At 43.8% G+C, this 15,307-nt stretch overlaps 1 protein-coding gene across 2 annotated transcripts; it reads right to left on the reverse strand.

The window, feature by feature from the left end:
- Positions 1-554: 554 nt before the first annotated feature.
- On the reverse strand, positions 555-15,030 carry LOC106601287 (non-receptor tyrosine-protein kinase TYK2). Of its 2 annotated transcripts, none has more exons than XM_014193387.2 (24): positions 14,936-15,030; positions 13,558-13,766; positions 10,284-10,407; positions 9,286-9,418; positions 8,978-9,141; positions 8,389-8,773; positions 8,076-8,261; positions 7,640-7,797; positions 7,458-7,575; positions 7,139-7,322; positions 6,856-6,974; positions 6,448-6,618; positions 6,050-6,137; positions 5,661-5,788; positions 5,304-5,439; positions 4,776-4,927; positions 4,502-4,652; positions 4,280-4,371; positions 3,932-4,124; positions 3,582-3,700; positions 1,816-1,988; positions 1,593-1,710; positions 1,316-1,426; positions 555-1,223 (listed from the first exon to the last, which is right to left on the reverse strand). In XM_014193387.2, the coding sequence occupies exons 2-24, from the start codon at positions 13,742-13,744 to the stop codon at positions 1,083-1,085; spliced, it is 3,531 nt and encodes a 1,176-aa protein (XP_014048862.1). In that variant the 5' UTR covers positions 13,745-13,766; positions 14,936-15,030; the 3' UTR covers positions 555-1,082. The 2 variants fall into 2 exon arrangements, with proteins under 2 accessions (XP_014048862.1, XP_014048861.1); XM_014193386.2 differs by lacking the exon at positions 14,936-15,030 and adding an exon at positions 14,397-14,628.
- Positions 15,031-15,307: the final 277 nt, after the last annotated feature.

Consider the following 15,307-nt stretch of genomic DNA (forward strand, 5'->3'; position numbering starts at 1 on the left):
GAGCTTGACTGTCATGAATCAGAACCAGTGATGCCCACTGCTAGTTCAACTAACCCACATGATCCAGTACATTGAATTGAATTACCGGTATGAAAATATGGAGAAAATCACTATATCATTTCTGATTCAATAGAAGTTTATGTATTTTCATTACATTCAGCTGTGTATGTCCATGATTGACAGAGGAACATTTATTTTGTAAAAGCTCAACTAATTGGGAAAATATTTAGGCATAAAATCAAATTAGCTTTCGCCTCTAGGCACACTGGACCTTAGCATGTTTATCATACATCTGAGTGGGCAGTTTGCTCAAGTTGACAAACACAAGAGGACTTCCCTTTGCTTTGCACTCAACACCCTTTAAAAAAAAAAAAATACCCAATTGGTAATTTACATTCGGTGAAAGTGTTACAAATGATGAACTAACAATTCACAACCTGCATTTTTTGGACTTAGGTCAAATTTATTAAACACAGTCAAGGGATACAAATGCTTAATTTTCAACATTCGCCCACTCAAACATTTAATACATACAAACATAAGGAAAAACATGATACAATAAAAACAGTAAATGTTTAATATTTACATCAATACAGAAATAAAGAGAAACAGTTGGTAATATACATGCCTTAATTGAAGTGTTATATTAATCATTATGAGTGACAAATCATGTGGAACGACAGCTCCTCTCTTCTGGATAGTAAATATTTCATATGAATGGGATCCTCCAACTCCGGCTAAAATGTAGAACCTAATTGGATCAGTCATGGAACATGGACCCGGTTCTCCTCCCGAGACAGCACTATAGCTGCCATTCAGGGAATTTCACACCTAAAAAAATGATATCTGTTGCATCAAAATAAAACAAGTACCATCACTAAGGGCTAATCTATATGAATGAATAGATGAGAATTACTAAAAACCTGAGTTCCTATTTATTAACACAAAGAGCAGTCTACTCCTTCAGACAGACAGAGGGCACTGTGGTGCAGGGTGCGGTGTAGACTCTAGAGTTGATTTATGTAGCAAAGTGCTGAGGTATACAGGAGTAAGGCCAGCTGGCCTGTGAAAAAGTAAGGATCTCATTGGCTAATTTGGGCCAACCGCATATTGGGTTGCCGTTCGTATGTCTTGCGAATCGCTCCGATGGACTCAATGAGGGATTTGAAAGATGGCCTTCTCGCGGGGTCAAAGTCCCAACAATGCTGCATCAACATGTGGACCTGTTGAAAACAAGACAGGTTTGTTTCCCTAGGTGCATCTGGCTTACAGAAATAATGAAGACTGTGTGAGAGTGTTTAGCTGTAGGCTTTACCTCGCTAGGACAGTCTCGGGGGCAGGGCAACCTATTGTGTTTCTCCAGCAGCTTGACCAGCACCATCACTGTCATCTGACCGTGCACGTTACCCATCATCTGAGTGAACTTCTATAAAAAAAAACACATACAAAACGCACACGTCACAATTAATACACTCAGCAATCCACACACTGACTGCATCAGTATTATGTAAAGGGTTGGTGGCCTTGATTAAATGGATCATGCAGATTTAGACTGAGCTAGTTTGAGAGAGACGGAGGGTGTCGTTTCGTACCACTGGAGGGCTCTGACGATGGTCACCGTGGGTCAGGACCTCATAGAGCGTCACGCCAAAGGACCATATGTCTGAAGAGAAGGAAAACTTGCTCTCCTTCAGACACTCAATCGCATACCTGTTAAATAAGTCAAAGACACCTTTTTAATGCACACATCTGAACTCTAAATTAGCAGCCCAGAGCCCAGCAGGGAAGTAATTGCTCAATGGCTCCAGGACTCACCAGTACACAGGACTGTCTCCATCCTCTCGCACACGGTAGTAAACATCTCCCTCTGGGATGTATTTGGTAAGGCCAAAGTCCCCGATCTTCACCAGATGCTCATTCTCCACCAGTACGTTCCGGGCAGCCAAGTCCCGGTGGATGTATCGCTTCGAGTGCAGGTAATCCATCCCCTTAAAAAGGAAAAAAAGCAGAAGGAGCAGGAGCAGAGATGAGGGAGACCAAGGTGAAAGAGAATAGTGGTTAGAGAAGAAAATAGAGTACTTTAATCTATTGTTGTATAAAACAATATTCCAATATTGGATAGCAAATCTTCAACTTGAACCCTAACAGTGTACCAGCTACAGGACAAAACAGAACCCTAGAAGGAATCTAGATTACATATACAGTTGAAGTCGGAAGTTTACATACACTTAGGTTGGAGTCATTAAAACTCGTTTTTTCAACCACTCCACAAATGTCTTGTTAACAAACTATAGTTTTGGCAAGTCGGTTAGGACATCTACTTTGTGCATGACAAGTAATTTTTCCAACAATTGTTTACGGACAGATTATTTCACTTATAATTCACTGTATCACAATTCCAGTGGGTCAGAAGTTTACATACATTAAGTTGACTGTGCCTTTAAACAGCATGGAAAATTCCAGAAAATTATGTCATGGCTTTAGAAGCTTCTGATAGGCTAATTGACATCATTTGTGTCAATTGGAGGTGTACCTGTGGATGTATTTCAAGGCCTACCTTCAAACTCAGTGCCTCTTTGCTTGATATCATGAGAAAATCAAAAGAAATCAGCCAAGACCTCAGAAAAAACATTGTAGACCTCAACAAGTCTGGTTCATCCTTGGGAGCAATTTCCAAACGCCAGAAGGTACCACCTTCATCTGTACAAACAATAGTACGCAAGTATAAACACCATGGGACCATGCAGCCGTCATACCACTCAGGAAGGAGACAAGTTCTGTCTCTTAGAGATGAAAGTACTTTGGTGCGAAAAGTGAAAATCAATCCCAGAACAACAGCAAAGGACCTTGTGAAGATACAGGAGGAAACAGGTACAAAAGTATCTATATCCACAGTAAAACAAGTCCTATATCGACATAACCTGAAAGGCCGCTCAGCAAGGAAGAAGCCACTGCTCCAAAACCGCCATAAAAAAGAAACATCTCAAGACATCAGTCAGGAAGTTAAAGCTTGGGTCTTCCAAATGGACAATGACCCCTAGCATACTTCCAAAGTTGTGGCAAAATGGCTTAAGGACAACAAAGACAAGGTATTGGAGTGGCCATCACAAAGCCCTGACCTCAATCCTAATGAAAATGTGTGGGCAGAACTGAAAAAGCATGTGTGAGCAAGGGTGCCTACAAACCTGACTCAGTTACACCAGCTCTGTCAGGAGGAATGGGCCAAAATTCACCCAACTTATTGTGGGAAGCTTGTGGAAGGCTACCCGAAACGTTTGACCCAAGTTAAACAAATAAAAGGCAATGCTACCAAATACTAATTGAGTGTATGTAAACTTCCGACCCACTGGGAATGTGATGAAAGAAATAAAAGCTGAAATAAATCATTCTCGCTACTATTATTCTGACATTTCACATTCTTAAAATAAATTGGTGATCCTAACTGACATAAGACAGGGAATTTTTACAAGGATTAAATGTCAGGAATTGTGAGAAACTGAGTTTAAATGCATTTGGCTATGTATTCCGACTTCAACTGTTTCTTTATATTACCAGCCCCCCGTGCAGTGCTCTTGTCTCACCTGGCAGATCTGCTGTGCAAAGAGGAGGCTGTGAGCCACGCCCAGGCGGTGTTTGACTAGGTACTCTCTGAGGCTGCCCAGCGGTAGGAACTCCATAATCAGCTGCACCGTCTGCCCTCCTGTGGAGACAACGAAACAGGCATTTACAGCAGTCACTCATACATACAGACGCTACCCTACACATGTATATGTGAACAGATGCTGGAAACCCCCCACACGAGTATGTCATATGTAGGAAGGAGCCAAGCAAGAAACGTAATACACAAGCATTGTATGAAAATGAGACAGCTAGTCATATAAAGCATGTGGATGACAGACAGGTGAGCTTTGGTGGATCACATGCCACTCACCCAGCTCAGAGCAGCAGCCCTTGTACTTGACTATGTTGCTGTGGTAAAGAGACTTGAGGATCTCAATCTCCTTCATCCAGCCTTCATGGAGATGGCTGCCTCCCTCATGCTTCAGGGCCTTCACTGCCACATAGTCCCCTGTCCCGTCGTTGGCTGGGTCATACACATAGAGCATCACCTTCCCAAAGTGACCCTGGAGACAGAGAGAGAGAGCAGAAAGCATTCTCTCAGAGGGAGGCCAAGGAATAATGTTTTACATAACGCTAGTAGATCACAAAGTACGAAAGAAGATGAAGAGCACAGAGGGGTTTATAAGAGTCATGTTGTCCTGCAGGGAAATTAACTCACCTCTCCTAAGTCCCGGATCTTTTTCAAGTAGCGTTTGAGGAAAACGTTGGGGTCAGCGTCCGGGAGAGACTCCAGGGGGGATATGTCAGGATCTGATCAGAAACCAGGAGAGCAACATTAAAGCAACACTAATCAATCCCGAAAATGTGGTCAATCTAAATGCTAGAAGAGGAAACGGAGAGAAACAGACTGTGATCCAAAGAATAAAAGGAGGGCACATACTCTTGAGCTGTAGTTCAGTGAGCTCTCGAAGCACAGTGCGGAAGGACGGCCTCTCCCGGGGTTCGTAGGTCAAACACATGCTAATGAAGCTGGCCAGTTCCTGCGACGAGGGCTCGGTGAGGCGACTCCGCGTCTCATAGAAACGCTCTTTCTGTTGGCAGGAGAGAGGTCAGGGTTCAGCATGAATCACAGGCATGGTAAGAGGATGGCAGATAAATGAGTTATGATTAGAGGGAGGAGAATTGAAGGGCAGTGACAATAGGGCTGTAGGTACCTCAGTGAGCGTGCTGCCACTCATGGGCAAATCTCCATTGTTGCAGATCTCCAGCAATGTGGCTCCAAAGCTCCACTGGTCGGCAGCTCTGCCGAATGGGGCACTGCTTGGCACACACTCCGGGGCGATCCATGGGATTCGCTCGACACGCTCTGTAGGGCATACAGACAGTCTAAGTCAGACCATGCTATACAACACCACTACATTCAGTAGGTTCATGAATCACATGGTCTCACAGCACAAACTAAATAACCTCTAAAGCCTTCCTGCTAAGTGTCAATATAATGACAAGTACAAGACAACCAGGAAGTGGGCCTCACAGCAACCAGGAAGTGGTTTGCACAGGGCTTCCTGTGACTCAATCTGATCTAAAAGAATGAAGACCAAACAAAATCACCAGAGACGGAAATTGAGGGTTGACAAAATAACTCACTGTGGAGAGATTCTATTTCTCATGTAGTGAGTGTTGCCCAACATGGAAGTGGTCTGGTAGGAAATAACTGTTTTATTGGTCAAGTAGGAACTAACCTTCTCTGGACAGCACGTTGAGGGCGATGCCTGGATCACTCAGCTTGACGAAGGGAAAGGTGCCCTCCTCCAGACCACGGCGAGCCACCAGAATGTTTTTGCCACAGACGTTACCATGTACCAGTTGTTTAGTCTCCTGCAATAACCAGGTGGTAGAGGTAACAAAATAAAGTACATTCAGGACACTCAATAGTGGGAGATGAGGGTTGGCAATTCATTAACTATGGACACAAGGGTTTATAGTTTGAAACGGAGGGGCAATCACAGAAGATCAACATCCTAAAAGATCATTGTTTCTAACAATGAGTGAGGAGTAATCTTAGTTTGTTGTGATGTGAGAGTATCAGGCTGACTTACAAGGTAGCTCAGGGCACTGGCCAGCTGTTTGGCTACAGTAAATTTCCACTGAGGAGTGACCAGCGCCCTTTCCCTTCGCAGGAACACATCCAGAGGCCCAAACTCCACAAACTCCTCCACCATGATGTCTGCAGACAGGTCAAAGACAAGGATTATTATCAAGGATCACACCACCTACTTTTAGAGATGAGCGAGACTTCAATGTATTGATTCTAATTGAAGGGCTATGGTTTGGCTGAGAGTCAGGCTTGTGATACACCAGTCCTGTTGCCTAGTAATTCAAACAACCAATACAATTAACCTTCTGAGAGGGAAGTGTCCGTGCTGAAGAAGGAAGTCGCACAGCTGAATGAGGAAGTGTGAGGTTGAGTAGTGCCATGGTGACTTACTCTCAGATCCTTTGACAGACACTCCGTGTACAAAGACCAGGTGACTGTGAGATACTTGGCTCATCAGACTGGCTGTTTCAAAGAACGCCTACGAGAGGACAGGAAAGAGGAAGGATTATCATGACATTGTAAACAAAGGTTCACATTCAACAGAGTTGAATTGGTGAAAACGGTAGTTTAGAACCAACAAGGTACTTAAGAAACCGTTGTGTGATTGCGGCAAACTGGGTTGGAACCTGGGATGGTGTTATCGCACAGAGCTAAAGTCCAGGCATTATCACACAGAGCTAAAGTCCAGGCATTATCACACAGAGCTAAAGTCTTCAGGTCTCAGGTAAGGTTACTCATCACGCAATCAATTCTTGTAAGAGGATAATGATAGATTAATGGTAACTCACTAATGCTATGTCCTTGTGGCTTTGGTCCAAGATCTTAAGAACCACCCGGATCTCTTTGCGATCAGTAAGATTGTTGTTCCACTTGTCCTCCTCATCCTCCTCTGCTCCGCCCCACACCAACAGACGGCCCGAGTAGATGTTGGTCCTGGTCCCACGGCCCAGATGCTGCTCCTGAGCACAGGGACAAACAGCCATTTTAGAAGTACTGGGTACAAACCGGACAAGGATAGAGAAGAGCATCAGTGTTCAATATGGAAAAATGTATTGGAATTTAGTGAAACTGGGAGGTACTGTTGCAAAGTGTTTCGCTGTGGTGTGCCCTACTGAATATAACCCGGGTGAAACATACACAAAGGAGGGCGCTGACAGAGAGATGTATAGAAGAGAATAATCCCCTCTCTCTCTCACCTGTGTGATCTCCTTGTCTTTGATCTGATGGAACTTCAGCTGAGTCAGACAGAGGGCCACAGAGTCAGGCTGAACACACTGGTCCACACCCTGCCTCATCACCAAGAGGTTGGACAGTTCTGCAGCACAAACGCTCATTTAAATACAGTATAGGAAAACATGGACACACAACAACACTTCCTTACAGAATAACATCTCTGTACATATGTTGAGCTGTTGTATGTTAGGGGCAGAACAACACCAATGCACATCTATAAAAAAAACACATCACACACAAACTAACCTGCAGGTCGGGGTAGGCAGCATTTCTTCACAGTGAAATTGTCCGTGCCAGACTTGAGCACAAATGCCTTGAGGCTGTCGGTGAGCTCCTTGACACTGGAGAACTCCCGGTCCCAGCCTTCCAGAGCAAACACTGAACCACTATGCAGGATCCTGAACTGCTTGTGGATTGCAGCTTGTCCATTCTATAGGAAGCCAGCAAAGACACACACATGCATCCAAATATACAACTTCTAATGACATTGTATTGCTTTTTATATTTTTTGACAACATTTTCCATGTTCCTCGTCCTTCAGAGCTTGGTGTGGAGGCACTTTTACCTGACTCTTGTTTAGAACAGCTAATATGATGCGGTGGTAGTCGAGGACGCTCCAGCGCACAAGAAAGGCTCCCTCTTCAACTGCTTCCTTCCTCAGTCTCTGCAGCACAAAGTCATCACTGAAAAAGACAGTCAGAATTGTAGTGGGAGCCAGAGAAGTGTGTGTGTGTGTGTGTTACTCACTTCATTGGTCCATGGAGGCCATTGGTGGCACTGAGCACTACTCTGGGTGGAGCCACCTCGTGACACAGGTAGTGGTGTGCGTCTGCAGTAAGCCGGAAGTACCCATCCAGCAGGGAGACGAAAGACAGAGCCTCAAGGCTGGAATTCATTTGAACCTCCTACACACACACACACACACATATAAACATATCATCCTCAGAAAACACCACCTACACACATTTTGCGGTCAGATACTCCGCTTCCATACATCATATAGTAAGATGCAACTTCACACACACACAAACCTAACTTGAGATCCGCACACTTGACTTAGGTTTTCGCATAAATCATGCACTGTTTTCAATGGGGGATTTGCACAAAACACAGAGCTACGTGTGTGTATGTCAAGATAAGTTTGGGGTCCAACAGAAAGCAGGTGAGAGGCAGGTGCTCGAACCATAGAGAAGTTGTCCTGTTTAATGATGCTGACGTTGGCTCCAGTGATGGTGATGTGGGAGATTTCAGGGAAGTCGCAGAAAGATGTCCATGTGTCAGATGATGTGGGTTCTTGCTGGAGGGGCGATTGCTTCACACTTTTACGATTCCCTAAGTAATCGTTCCCAAAGTAACTGTTGGCCTGAGGCTAGAATGGATAGACACAACTTACAGAGCATCCCACAGAAGGCATACTACGAGAAACACACAAAGGCAACTCACAGTTCTAACTAGCAGTCAAAGAGCCTGATAAACATCCAATGGGACAGACATACCTTCTGCACTGTCATCTTCCTCCACTGAATCCCCTTGGTACCAGACACCATGACCTCATGCATGACCTGAGGGCCAACGTTCTCAGGGTCAGAGGCCCCATGGGCGCGGCTGGTGTTGAGGTAGGAGCCGCTCCCGTCGCCCCCGTCCGTCCTCAGCTCCAGGTGGGCCGCGAGGAAGGTCTCTGTACCGAAGCGGGGGGCTAGGTGCTCCAGAGTAGACAGGTATTTATACATGACCTCCTGGGAGCCCAGGCGTCCTACGTCCACAGTGTGCTCCTGGAAGGTCCTCACAAAGTCAGCAAACACACGCCGGATACGGATCTTGGTCAGGAAGTTGTCCCTCGCTATGTGTTTGGCGAAGGATCTCGGAATGCAGCGCAGGAAGCTACAGTATGGCAAGGGGAATATGGAAGTAAATCAAAACATTAAGGCTGCGTTTGTAATGGCACTAGTTTCCCAATATAGTGCACTAGTTTTGATAGTGAATAAGGTGCCATTTTCAACACAGCCTCAGACTATAGCAATGTCTGAAACCTTGTCAAAGCCCTTCCTGAATCAATGCACCCATCCCCTCTGACTCATGGCTTACCTGACAGACTTTGCCACTTCCTGTAGCGTGCAGCCTGAGCGCAGGGCCTGGTGAGAGAGGTGCAGCACTGCCATCCCCAGACTCTCATTCTTAAAGCGACTCAACTCTTCCTTTCCTTGAGCATCCTCCATCGGCGTGACATCATTCACAAAATCAAACTTTGCCTAAGCGAAACAAAAGGGAAATGACTTATTTCACAATATGAAAATGTCCGTGTGACACAGGACTATTATGTTTATGCACACTTCCACAGGAATATATGAATACAAACACATTTTGGATAAAACACGCCTCATTCTGAAACTCACCTGGCAGAAGAGGTATTCCAGGGAGGTCATTTCTAGTAGAGGTGAGCCCCCGTGCTCCGTCCCTGACCGTGGGGCATATCGCACCACTGACGGCTCCTTCTCACTCAACCCATGCCAGTTCCGAAAGTAAAACCTGGGAACAGAAAGATAAAATTCCCTATATAAATATGCCTGTACGTAAAAGCATACAGTGCATCGTCTCCCCATACAGACCAATTCTAACTCTCTCACACACACACACACACACACACACACACACACACACACACACACACACACACACACACACACACACACACACACACACACACACACACACACACACACACACAATAAAAACAGTTGGCTGGGATGCCCTAGCCCGTCTGAGCGGTCGGCTGTAGATGCCCTCTCCCGCTAGCACAATTATGCTGACTGGGATTTGGGTTCTGACCCTCCACAGGATGTCCGCTCAGAACAACGCTGATGCTTCTCTGGGTTCTGACCCTCCACAGGATGTCCGCTCAGAACAACGCTGATACTTCTCTGGGTTCTGACCCTCCACAGGATGTCCGTTCAGAACAACGCTGATGCTCCTCTGGGTTCTGACCCTCCACAGGATGTCCGTTCAGAACAACGCTGATACTTCTCTGGGTTCTGACCCTCCACAGGATGTCCGTTCAGAACAACGCTGATGCTTCTCTGGGTTCTGACCCTCCACAGGATGTCCGTTCAGAACAACGCTGATACTTCTCTGGGTTCTGACCCTCCACAGGATGTCCGTTCAGAACAACGCTGATGCTTCTCTGGGTTCTGACCCTCCACAGGATGTCCGTTCAGAACAACGCTGATACTTCTCTGGGTTCTGATCCTCCACAGGATGTCCGGGATAACTAAGGTCGGCTGAACAGCCAAACTAACGGGACTCAAGGGAAACTGAAGGGAGTGTGAGGGAAATGTTGGTAGAGAGGAGGGGACAGATGGCCTTTTTGTAAACACACACACACACACTAACTAACCTCATGCGATAATGGAGTGTCAGTCTTGTCTGCTCTTCTGAGTTGAAGAAATGGTTGGGACTATACCAACAGTGGGATTCAGGGTCATACAGGGAAAACAGGACATGGCACAGTGGAGTTATACCTAGGGGGACAGATATATAGGTTACGCACACCTTGGATTCACCCTTTCAATGACATACAGTACATTCAGAAAGTATTCAGACCCCTTCACTTTTTCCACATTTTGTTACGGTGCAGCCTTATTCTAAAGTGGATCAAATTTAAATACAAAAATGTCCTCATCAATCTACACACAAAACCCCATAAGGACAAAGTGAAAATAGGTTTTTAGACATTTTTGCAAATGTAATGTAAAACAAATGTAAAAAAAATAAAAAATAAATAACTCTAATACCTTATTTACATAAGTATTCAGATCCTTTGCTATGAGACTCGAAATTGATCATCTTTGAGAAGTTTTATACAACTTGATTGGAGTCCACCTGTGGTAAATTCAACTGATTGGACATGATTTGGAAAGGCACACACCTGTCTATATAAGGTCCCACAGTTGACAATGAACGTCAGAGCAAAAACCAAGCCGTGAGGTCGAAGGAATTGTACATAGACAGGCTTGTGTCGGGGCACAGATCTGGGAAAGGGTACCAAAACATTTCTGCAGCATTGAAGGTCCCAAAGAACAGTGGCCTCCATCATTCTTAAATTGAAGAAGTTTGGAAACACCAAGACTCTTCCTAGAGCTGGCCGCCCAGCCAAACTGAGCAATCGGGGAAGTAGGGCCTTGGTCAGGGAGGTCACCAAGAACCCTATGGTCACTTTGACAGAGCTCCAGAGTTCCTCTGTGGAGATAGGAGAACCTTCTAGAAGTTCAACCATCTCTGCAGCACTCCACCAATTAGGCCTTGCTGGTAGAGTGGCCAGATGGAAGCCACTAAGTAAAAGGCACATGACAACCCACTTGGAGTTTGCCAAAAGGCATCTAAATGACTCTCAGATCATGAGAAACAAGATTCTCTGGTCAGATGAAACCAAGATTGAACTCTTTTCAGCGGCAGGGACTGGGAGACTAGTCAGGATCGAGGGAAAGATGAACAGAGCAAAGTATATCGTTGATGAAAACCTGCTCCAGAGCACTCAGGACCTCAGACTGGGGCGAAGGTTCACCTTCCAACAGGGCAACGACTCGAAGCACACAGCCAAGACAACGCAGGAGTGGCTTCGGGACAAGTCTCTGAATGTCCCGATCGAACATCTCTGGAGAGACCAACAAATAGCTGTTCAGCGACGCTCCCCATCCAACCTGACAGAGCTTGAGAGGATCTGCAGAGAAGAATGGGAGAAACTCTCCAGATACTGGTGTGTCAAGCATGTAGCGTCATACCCAAGAAGACCCAAGGCTGTAATCACTGCCAAAGGTACTTCAACAAAGTACTGAGTAAAGGGTCTGAATACTTATGTAAATATTTCAATTTTTAATACATTTGCAAGCATTTCTAAAAACCAGTTTTTGCTTAACCATTATGGGGTAATGTGTGTAGATTGATGAGGAAAATAAACTATTTAACTTCTTTGGGATAAGGGGCAGTATTTTCATGGCCGGATAAAAAAAACGTACCCAATTTAATCTGGTTACTACTGCTGCCCAGAAACTAGAATATGCATATAATTAGTAGATTTGGATAGAAAAAAACTCTAAAGTTTCTAAAACTGTTTGAATGGTGTCTGAGTATAACAGAACTCATATGGCAGGCCAAAACCTGAGAAGATTCCATGCAGGAAGTGCCCTGTCTGACAATTTGTTCTCCTTCTGTGGCATCTCTATCGAAATTACAGCATCTGTGCTGTAACATGACACTTTCTAAGGCTTCCATTGGCTCTCTAAAGCCGCCAGAAAGTGGAATGGGGTGTCTGCTGTCTCTGGGCAAAGTATAAGAGCAGAGTTTGTAAGTGGTCAGCCTGGGGACAGTGAGACTGGAGCTGCGGTCACGAGAACTCGCCATGTTTTTCTTTCTCTCTTTGAATGAATACAACGTTGCCCGGTTGGAATATTATCGCTATTTTACGAGAAAAATAGCATAAAAATTGATTTTAAACAGCGTTTGACATGCTTCTAAGTACGGTAATGGAATATTTTGATTTTTTTTGTCACGAAATGCGCTCGCACGTTACCCTTCGGATAGTGACCTGAACGCACGAACAAAACGGAGGTATTTGGATATAACTATGGATTATTTGGAACCAAAACAACATTTGTTGTTGAAGTAGAAGTCCTGGGAGTGCATTCTGACGAAGAACAGCAAAGGTAATCCAATTTTTCTAATGGTAATTCTGAGTTTAGGTGACCCCGAAGTTGGCGGATGTCAAAATAGCTAGCCTGTGATGGCCGAGCTATGTACTCAGAATATTGCCAAATGTGCTTTCGCCGAAAAGCTATTTTAAAATCGGACATAGCGATTGCATAGAGGAGTTCTGTATCTATAATTCTTAAAATAATTGTTATGTATTTTGTCAACGTTTATCATGAGTAATTTAGTAAATTCACCGGAAGTTTTCGGTGGATATGCTAGTTCTGAACATCACATGCTAATGTAAAAAGCTGTTTTTTGATATAAATATGAACTTGATTGAACAAAACATGCATGTATTGTATAACATAATGTCCTAGGAGTGTCATCTGATGAAGATCACCAAAGGTTAGTGCTGCATTTAGCTGTGTTTTGGGTTTTATTGACACATGTCCTTGCTTGGAAAATGGCTGTGTGATTATTTGTGTCTATGTACTCTCCTAACATAATCTAATGTTTTGCTTTCGCTGTAAAGCCTTTTTGAAATCGGACAACGTGGTTAGATTAACGAGTCTTATCTTTAAAATGGTGTAAAATAGTTGATTGTTTGAGAAAATTGAATTGTGGTATTTTAGTTGGTTTTGTATTTCGCGCCGTGCGATGCCATTGGCTGTTGGCTAGGGGTTCCACAGGCGGCTAGCGGAACGTCTGTCCTCAACAGGTTAATACATTTTAGAATAAGGCTGTAACATAACAAAATGTGGAAATTGTGAAGGGGTCTGAATACTTTCCTGAATGCCCTGTAAAACCCAGATTCCTGTGGTCATCAACCCAAACACACCCTTACGTAGCAGGCTGCCAATGTCCTCAAACATGAGGTAACAGAACACCACACAGCTAACCGGAGAGTCCTAAATTCTTTCTCAATACTCACACAAAATATTGTTCCTGTTTCATGAAGAAAAAAAAATGGCACTTGTTCTTACCCACAGTCTGTGCTGCAGAGATGGAAAGCTCCTCAGCTGTCACTTTACCCTCTGTGTGGGTCAGATAGCGCTCCCCTCCCTTGGTCCAAAACAGATAGACATGGACGCCTGGTCCCTGAGGAGGTTCACACTGGCCTGTGGATGACCCTGTCCTGGTACTCTTGAAGCGGCCACTTCGAGACATCATGGACCAGGCTGGGTCACAACACCTGTCCCAGGTAGGAAGTAAGAGAAAAGTATTTCACTGTAATCCAGCACTTACCACAAGCAGTAATTCAATAGTGTCTTAGGATGCAGAATCACTAATTGAAAAGGAAATTAGATAACAATTAAGGACATGGGTTTTATACATGGGTTTTGTTATTATCAACAACAAAAATTATACTCAAATGCAATGTAAGCCTTATTGTAGCAAGTAAGCACATCTGGATCAAATAGATTTGTTACCATGTAATTGATCGGCATTATTACCATGTTCTGAAAACTCGCGATATGATCCAATATTTTCTGGTAAGGCCTTCCGGGTATTGCACATGAACATCAGTAATGACGCAAATTTAACGATAACATGACATGAAAATCAAGATATAATTTATCTAATGTTTCCACATTTTAAAAATCGATTCTCACCAATACATTAATCACTTCGTCATCGAACTGATTGCTCACGGATATGGTGGCATATAGCCTACTGTGTACTGTAAACAATTGTAAACCAGAGGCATAAAGCCCACTTCCTATAATACTGATGATACAGTATGCTTTATCCGCCAATGCTGGAATAAACCTGGGTGTTTGTAAATTGTACTGCACATTTTGTCAAACTACAGATTTCTTACCATTTAGTTGCGTCCCTAAAACGTCTAGTTAGAAAACCCAATGCAGGTAAAACCGAAGTCCACTCTTCGTATGATTTCCTAAAGCGTGTTTCCCCTACTCCTACGCCCTACTCCTACGCATGCCCGTGAAGCGCATAGATAGAGAAGTCAGCTACAAAATGAAAACACCGAAAGCCACTTCTGGCCACTCCCCTTGAACCAGCTGTACTACAGTAGGCTTGTGGGATAGATCAAATCGTATTTATCACATTCGCCGAATACAACAGTTGTAGACTTTTTCGTCAAATGCTTACTTACAAGCCCTTAACTAACATTGCAATTCAAGAAATACACTACCATTCAAAAGTTTGAGGTCACTTAGAAATGTCCTTGTTTTCCAAGAAAACATACATGAAATGAGTTGCAAAATGAATAGGAAATATAGTCAAGAGGTTGACAAAGTTATAAATAATGATTGTTAATTGAAATAATAATTGTGTCCTTCAAATTTTGCTTTCATCAAAGAATCCTCCATTTGCCGCAATTACAGCCTTGCATACCTTTGGCATTCTAGTTGTCAATTTGTTGAGATAATCTGAAGAGATTTCACCCCATACTTCCTGAAGCACCTCTCACAAATTGGATTGGTTTGGTGGTAGCGACGGGCATTTCCGGCTCTTTTCAGTGAGCCGGCTCGTTCGGCTCAGCTCACCAAAAAGAGCCGGCTCTTTTGGCTCCCAAACGGCTCTTTAAAAAAAAACATGTTTTTAATTTTTTCAAGTCAAACAGTTTGCGATAGTTTGACTATGATTGGTGTTAAAACAATTCGAATTAAATTATTAAATGAATTCATACTCTACCTTAACCACAATGTATTTAAAAATGCATGGTTTGTTATGAAAAAGAATGCTATTAAACATTTGCATTTAAAG

Source organism: Salmo salar, chromosome ssa03, assembly GCF_905237065.1.
Source record: "Salmo salar chromosome ssa03, Ssal_v3.1, whole genome shotgun sequence".
In the NCBI taxonomy this organism is placed as follows: domain Eukaryota; kingdom Metazoa; phylum Chordata; class Actinopteri; order Salmoniformes; family Salmonidae; genus Salmo; species Salmo salar.